General features: G+C 29.8%; 1 protein-coding gene across 6 annotated transcripts in view; it reads left to right on the plus strand.

Moving 5' to 3' along the window:
* Positions 1-7,764, plus strand: part of LOC107450928 (very long chain fatty acid elongase 7-like) — a 55,468-nt gene extending 47,704 nt beyond the window's left edge. For all 6 annotated transcript variants that reach the window (XM_087169215.1, XM_087169220.1, XM_087169216.1 and 3 more), the window contains one exon: positions 7,552-7,764. In XM_087169215.1, coding sequence (XP_087025341.1) covers positions 7,552-7,710 — 159 coding nt within the window. In that variant the 3' untranslated portion in view covers positions 7,711-7,764. The remainder of the gene's footprint in view (positions 1-7,551) is intronic.
* The last annotated feature ends 999 nt before the right edge of the window (positions 7,765-8,763 follow it).

Here is an 8,763-nt window from a genome sequence, read left to right on the forward strand (position 1 = left end):
CTTCCCTGAGTGAGATTAGTTTTAAAGTAGCGCCTTTTCTTGTTCATTGCCATATTTCATAGTTTTTTTTCATTAGGTTTTAATTGTTTTCATTTTAAACATTAAATTACTGGGGGGGGGGGAGATGAAGCACCATATAGGGAACGTCTGACATCCTATAAGATCAACAATGATTTGAGTTAGAAGGGGTAAAAATGTACTTGAGAATGCCCCTTGGCGAAATTAGCGACTTATGTTTGGTGCCATTCCTGTTTGTGCGGAACACCGTAATAACAGGAATGGCTGCCAAAATATAATGATACTTCAATAAAACATTTGAAAATTTCAACAAAACATCGGCCAAAACTTTATAAAATTGCAATGAACCCGATATGAGCAAAATTAATTAACCCAAGAAAATGCATTTTGAATCGAAACCAAAATTAATGGAGAAAGCACAGAAGGAAAATGAAAAAAATAACTCACTTCTTCTTTAAGCTTGAATATCCTCAGATTTAGGTGCACCGATTTCTCTAATAGCAGTTAGATACTGTCTAAATTTATCATGAATAGAATCTGTGTACCTCCATCGCTACATAAATTCGGCGAAATACGAATCGAGAATGGTGTCTGTGGTACCGGACTGGCGATGACATTTTTTTCTAGAGTCCCTTTTTATGCCCACATACCTTCGACCTTATTGACCAGAAGAAAAAGTAACCTTATCAGCCGGTATTCAACTTAGAACTCACATATACCGTTGAACATTTAAAAATAACGCTAAAATCTAAACGAATCAGAATCACGATTGGGTTTCAACATCGCCCAGCTTGGTGATCAACCGTGATTACAACTTGGCGAGAGTCAAGGAGCACCCTCAAATATAGTCAACCCGAGTTAGGCTCTGCCACGTGTGCTTCGAATACGGGGATTAATCTCCGGCTAATGACCTATAGTAATTTGTTGAATAATATCGCTTCCTCGCTTTATATAGGTTTATATTATTGTCTGCATTAAAATTGCTTTATATAAGTTTATAATGCTGATAACAAGGACCTCTGACATATTACAATCCTAACATATTCTCTCTATGTGATGTTGGTGCAGAAAAATTGCTAGCTAATCTGCAGGAAAACGATTTTAATTTTGTTCGCGAAGCGAACAAAAATGTAATTGCGTAGCAGTTATCGGGGTTTGGCGAGCGACAGCGAGCAGGGGGTGGGGCCCTCTAGTATATATATATATATATATATATATATATATATATATATATATATATATATATATATATATATATATATATATATATATAAGTAAATACAAGAAAACACGAAGAAAGTTAAGAAAAACAATGCATTTTATATCCATTTGCGGGTAGAATTGAGTTGATCGCTTGTTGTTCCAAAATTCCGGCTCCTTGAAGAATTTCATGTAGAGGTGCGTTCTGCATGTTGAAAGTGAATGCTTGAAATCTGATGAATGTTGAAATGTCGGACTTTGTTGACGGTGATTTTAACACAAAAGTTAAACTTTTCTCCACTTTGATAAATGTAAACTAATGCGAACCTTACAATTAAATTATTAATTCCTTCGTATATTATTGGTTTAAATTGTCGAAAATTAATATTTCAATTGTAAGGTTCGCATTAGCATACATTTATAAGAGTGGAGAAAAGTATCTATAGCCATTATGGCGAACTAATAAAGTTTGAAAATATCCTATCTGTAACTCCGAACTGCTCGACCGTAGCGCTTCAAAACCGGCGCCAATCGATTCCTCGTGGCCAAAAACCCCAGACCCCCAAGTTTACCGGAGTTTATTAATTCTGGGGCGATTTTCGACTTGGCAACCATTCCTCGTATTATAGTATAAGATAGTAATTTCAGAGGGGATCTTCGGATCGACATCCTGCTACTCTGAAAGCAAAAGCGAAAGCAAACGATTTTTTGAAGTGCATTCTATGCCCGAAAATTTACCTTCCTATAAAGCGTGTGATGATAAAAGATGCAAAACTTGCCCTAATATTGACAAAAAACATACTGTTCTTTATAACGTTAGCTCCAAATCTTTTTGTAAAATTAAAAATGTTATTTATATGTTAACCTGTGGTTTCTGTAATATGAAATATGTTGGACAAAATAGTAACTCACTTAACATTCGAATTAACCAACACCGTTCTGATATTAACAGTAATAAGGCTATCAATAACCTGGAATTGAATCATTTTAGAGTACATAAATTTAACAGTGTCAAAATTAATATTTTAGATATTATAGAGGATTTAGATTTAAGACTACAGAAAGAAAATTACTACATGCTTTTATATAAAACAATTTTGCCGTATGGGCTAAACGATACCTTCCAACATACACAGATTAACTACAATAACTCATCAACTTATTCACTTTTTCATATTAAAGATAAGCGTACAAATCGAGGTAAACGGGGTTCAAGAAGTAATAGAAACTCTCATAATAGTGACAAATTAAATATAAAATTTCTTTCTAATATGGAAAAAGAGTTTAATAAACAATATAGCATTAAACCAATTAAAGATTTTGTCTTCTCCCTTAAGAATTATGAGGTATATAAGTTCTACGATCTAATTATTAACTTTTTTTTCATTAATTTACATTTCAAAATTCTTTGTTTCGATCTTATAAAAGCCAAAATGAGCAAAATTTTGCCTAATAAAAAGAAAAGATTAGATAATTTTTATTTCGTTATTAACTTTCAAAATCCTATTTTCGATAAGATCAAATTTCACAAAATTTTTGAAAATTTTAAAGCTTTATTTCCATTAAAAGATTTTAACATAATTAAAAGTTTTAAATATAACAAATCTCTTGGTAGAACCATATTTAACTATAATGATATAAGCAAAAATTTAGGGAGTATTAATATATCCGATTATGAATGTCACTGTGAGGAGGATAAATATTTTGATTTTGTTGATAAACATCATAAACATATTATTACTGGTAATTTAAATATTATAGAAAACTTGGAACTTAGGAATTTAATGATAAAAGGCACAAAATTTAGACCCATTTACCATATAACAATCAATAAGATTCGTAAATACTTTCTTAATGATCTCAATAGTTTCTGTTTAAAGATATTAAATAGATTCTCTTTACCTTTAGGTATGCTAGCAGAATGGAAATGGGGAGTTTATTATTACTTTAAAAACTTTATTTTCAATAATAAGGATAATTTAAATAAGAATAACAATTCAACAAATTTTTCTAATATTGTTCAATCAATTAAGCAACTTCAAAAAAATTTTGTAATTACTCTCATAGACAAAGCTAACAATAATTATGCTATTTTCTGTAAAAAATTCTATGCTGAACTTTTAAATACGGAATTAAAAAATAGTAAAAATTTTGAACTTAGTAATTTCAATAATAATATTGTCATTAAAAAAATTTTTAGCTTTTTACAAGAGATTAAAAATTAAAATTAGCAATATACAATTTCCTTACTGAATTATCAGTCCTAAATTTCATAAAATTCCAGTAAAATTTAGAACTATCACATGTGGGTCTAATACTTATTTAACTAAACCTGGCACCATTTTCTCTAACTATTTAAATAAGATTATTAACTATATTACTAAAGAAGGTTTCTCTTGGATTATCACTAATAATCAACCGATTTTAGATTTCATTAAACATAATAAAATTAATTCTATTGCGACTTTTGATTTCCGGGATCTTTTCAATAGCATTCCCCTTTCTAAACTAAAAGATGTCCTTTTGAATTATTACTATGATTTTTAAAATATACTTTGTTGCGATTTTGATTATAGGGAAATTCTGATTAATTTTTGTCTTTTTAGTAATTATCTTTACAATGGAAGGGATATTATTCTTCAAATTAATGGAATACCACAAGGATCTAATTATTCATCTCTCTTAGCTAACTTATTTTTGCATTATTATGAAAAAAATTATACTCTTAGTATTAAATTTGTTTTTAGATATATTGATGACTTAATTATCTTTAATCTCCAAGATTATACTATTTTATTGAGTGATATATACCCTGAGGAATTAATCTTACTTCGTAATCATGATGATAATATTAATTTCAATTTTTTGGATTTGGGTATTATGAAAGTTGAAAATATCTGCTATGTTGATTTATACGATAAAAGAAATGATTTTAATTTTAATATTAATAAACTAGTTACTTGGAATTCTAATGTTTCTAGGTGCATCTATTTAAATACCACTTTTAATGAAATGAACAGAATTAAAAGAATTTGTAGTAATATTTATTTATCCCAAAAACAAATCGATAAACTCTTTCAAAATTTGATAAAAAACATTGGATACCCAACTGAAGTAATAAAATTTTATATAAAATCATTGAATTAATCGTATATTATTGTGGATATATTTACTAAACATTTTTTTTTTTGATTTTGATTATGATTTTTCCATGTACAAATCCTTTTCAGGTAAATCCATTGCCAAAATTATTTACTAAATTATTTCCTTGTTAATTTGTATAATTTTTCCATGTGCAAATCCATTTCGGGCAAATCCGTGGTTAGGATTATTTACTAAAAATTCCTTTACTAAATTATTTCCTTTGTTAATCTATACAGTTTTTCCATGTGCAAATCCATTTCGGGCAAATCCGTGGGTAAAATTGTTTGCTAAAAATTTCTTTATTAATTTATACAATTTTTCCATGTGCAAATCCATTTCGGGCAAATCCGTGTTAAAATTATCTATTAAAATTTTTTCCTTGATAATTTAAATAATTTTTCTATGTGCTAATCCATATCGTGCAAATCCGCGGCTAAAATTATTTTCAAAACAGGCACTTTATGTTTCTCTTTTCTATTTTATATTTTTTCTTCAATAAACATCTACCTTCTAAAACTATTTATGATCAATTTTTAAAATTATCCAGTATAATATTACCTTGCGCACATCCATTTCGGGCCCATCCTTAGTAACTAACAAATCAAATCTCAGAATAACAAATCACTTCAGCTGTGCAGTAAGAATGGCACTTTAAAACCCTCTTGTTACACTCAATTTGCGCTTTTGTTTTCATATTTTGTAATCTGGCAATCTTTCTGCGAAAAAATTTTTAAATCATTCTTGAAAAATATTTCGACCATGTAAGTTGATCTGATTTTGCTACTCGCTTTATAGCCCCCTTTTAATGTTTTTCCTTTTATTTCATTTTATTTTCTGTTTTTACATGTTATTTTTACTTGTTGTGATCTATTTTACTTATTGTTATTTTTATAAAAAAAATTTTGAGTGCTCCTCACACTATTGTATTAATATATTTTGCTTTGGCTTTATTGATACAATATCAGAAAGCACTCTGTTTTGCGGATATAATCGTGTGAGCTGAAGAAAAGATTATATCTCCCCCCCCCCAGTTTTTTGAATAAAATTTCATTCTTTTTTTATTTTTTATTATTGATATATATATTTATTTAAACTATTGTTTGTTATTTTTTTACTTATTATTCCCCCCTTCCCTTTCTTTTTATATGTCTATAATTTTTCTTTGTTTTATTCTTCATTTTGATATATATATATATATATATATATATATATATATATATATATATATATATATATATATATATATATATATATATATATATATATATATATATATATATATATATATATATATATATATATATATATATATATATATATATATATATATATATATATATATATATAACACAATAAATAAAACGAAAAAGGAGAAAAAGAAAAAATGAGAAGAAGAAATTATTAAAAAAAATAACGTATTGAAAAATTTGAAATTATTACTATTATTTTTATTGCAAACATTAACTAGGATTTCAGAAAAAATGCGTGATGACAGGTCACTTTTATAACCGTAGAAAGTGATGCATTTTCTCCGATTTTGAATTGACACCTGGTTGACATAACCAATCACCAAACTAAATCCGATACAAGCTTTTAAACCTAATATTGTGCAAAGTAAATCAATATTTAAGATCTAAAACTCAACTAATTTTGCCACTCAACCAATTTTTAGATTTAAAAAGCAAGTTTGATTAAGTTGCAAACTACCTTTTGTTTGTTTTACCTTGACAAAGTTTTTCTTCCCATTTGGATATTTAAATTGACGCAAATTTTTGTTGGGATTATATTTATTGTGACAATTTTAGATATCAAAAGACTGCTGCAACCTGAAAACGTTTGGAAACCCCTGTTATGCAGTGTGATGAATCGAATCGCACAAAATACACTGGTTATGATCAATGAAAAATTTGATCAATGAAAAACCAATGAAACTCTCCCAAAAATAAGCCAAACACAATGAAAATTAAAAACGTTCTCAAATGATAGTTGCTTAGTAAAACTGAAATATCTGAATTAGTGGCACTGAAATTGAGTGACGTCATGTGCAATTATCATAATCACAAGCTTGCGAATTTCGATGTGTTACTGAAATTACTGAATTTTACAGTTACCCTTGCTGAATTTTACATAGCCTATTTGCAACAATGATCTCCAATCATAATTTGTTCGAATAACTGTGATGGAGGTCTGTTGGAAGGTTAGAGATCGGGCAAAATCAGATAGAAGTAGCCAGATGGCTAATTGTGAGTCCTTCTGTGCTTAACAGACTTTAGCAATAATTTCTAACCACTGGTTTGGCAACTGGAAGGTTCACACAACGCCGGCCAAATGCTAAGAGGAACACCGATAGTCGATACTTATCGCTATGTGCACTAAGGAATAAAGCCACAATACCGAGTCAGCTCAGATCATTTCTTAGTGCAGCCATTAGAAAATTGGTATTAATGTCTATTGTGAGTAGAACGTTATACGAACATGGTTTGTTTGCTAGGCGATCAGCTATTTGCGTGCCACTCTCGTCACGCCATAGAAAGGAAAGTTTGATTTCAGTACAGCAACCTGTTCACTGGGCAGCTGACCAATGACGATCTGTTTTCTTCTCCATGTTCTCTTCTCCATGTTGACCATGGATCGATGGTCAAGCCTGTCCTATCGACCCAAGTTTGGGATGCTTTAGAAGGAAGTGTAGCTGCTTCCAATTCTCCAGCCTTGCCAAGCTTGCGACTGCCTTGCAAGAACAATACACTTCAAACGGAACTGGTAAACCGGATAATTTAAAGCATTACACATCGCTGCATGTGTTATATTGCTGCTATATAGAGGTGATCATACTTCATACAAAAAGCATTTTTTTCTGATTTATTTATTTTATACATACACTAATTTCTGTAACACCATATTTTTGTTGGTTAATAATTTTATGATATTTTATACATTATTATGTGTGCCAGTTAAAATAATTTTCATGCGTAGGTTTTTGAGTTTTGGTTATTTCTGTGATTTTTCTTAATTTTTGATAGCTAGTGTTATCAAAGTACAATGGTAGTTTTAGATAACTGAGTATGGTGATGCAAAAGGGAGATAAAATGTTATTTTTGAGGAAACATTATTCAATAACAACAAATTATTTTTAATATGCGTATATAATTCAATTGATTCATTAATAAAAGAAATATTATTCTTTTTTAGGCGCAATTTGTCGTCGTTCTGGTATACTTTTTACTTGTATTTACAACTGGATGTGAACCTCTTGGAAGTTTTGAAATAGGAATGTTTCTCTTTGTGTTAATGATTTTACTCTTCTTTCTTAATTTTTACGTCAAATCTTACAACACAAAAACTGAATGATTAAATTAGTTATTAAATAATTATCAAATAAAACGTTGATTTATTTCAATAAAATGTTTTGTAAATTTTTTTTATCCTAAAATAATTGTGTACTTGTTATTTCCTTAGACGATATTTATGCATGAATACGAAGTGAATTTAGTTTAGCTGGTCAATTAAATACTAAAAAGTTTTATTGCACTAGATATTTCTGCTCTATAATAGAAATTCGTAAGTGGCCCTTTCGCTGTCTTAATTCTATGCATTTCTTTACATTTTGTTTTGCTGCTGATAAACTATAAGACTTAGAAACTTAGTCACAAAAAAAGAAAAGAAAAAAGTAAAGTGTACAGGGATTACGACAGAATAAAATTCAACATTCTTTTATTGGATTTCGAATTCAATTTTATTATTCCATAGTACTCTTAAACTTGCATCAAAATGAGTTCAGGTCTACATTCCACAAGAATGTAATTAAAGATTTGAGATTTGACGGGCTGAAGGGGCCATTTTCGTTATGAAGCTAACACGAGCTTTTTTTTTTTGAAATTTCAATTTGTTTGAAAATTATTATAATTTTAAGAGACACAAGACCACAGCAGCTGCATTACGAGCATTCAAGACAGAAATTGATGTTAAGGACACTATAACGCAACGAGCATATTTTAGCAAAACAGAGGTCATAGCAGATTCTCTTAAAAAATGTCGCGATAAGCATGATCTATGTTGTTTCTTTTCCTCTAAAAGAGATAGTTTATTTATTTATTATATATTACTCCTCTAAAAGAGATAGTTTATTTTTTCACTTTAAGTTGTAGTTGTAGTTCAGTTACGTCGCACTAGAGCTGCACAATGGGCTATTGGCGACGGTCTGAGAAACATCCCTGAGGGTGATCCGAAGACATGCCATCGCAATTTTGATCCTCTGCAGAGGGGATGGCACCCCCGCTTCAGTAGCCCGACGACCTGCACGCGAAGTCAAGCACTTTACGGTAGAACAGTTTAACGAGGATCAATACCGCACACCCTCGGTCCCTACGCAGACTGATCCAAGTGGTCACCCGCACACTGACC

This window comes from Parasteatoda tepidariorum, chromosome 8 (assembly GCF_982258835.1).
Source record: "Parasteatoda tepidariorum strain Cologne lab strain chromosome 8, Ptep-v5.0, whole genome shotgun sequence".
Taxonomy (NCBI): domain Eukaryota; kingdom Metazoa; phylum Arthropoda; class Arachnida; order Araneae; family Theridiidae; genus Parasteatoda; species Parasteatoda tepidariorum.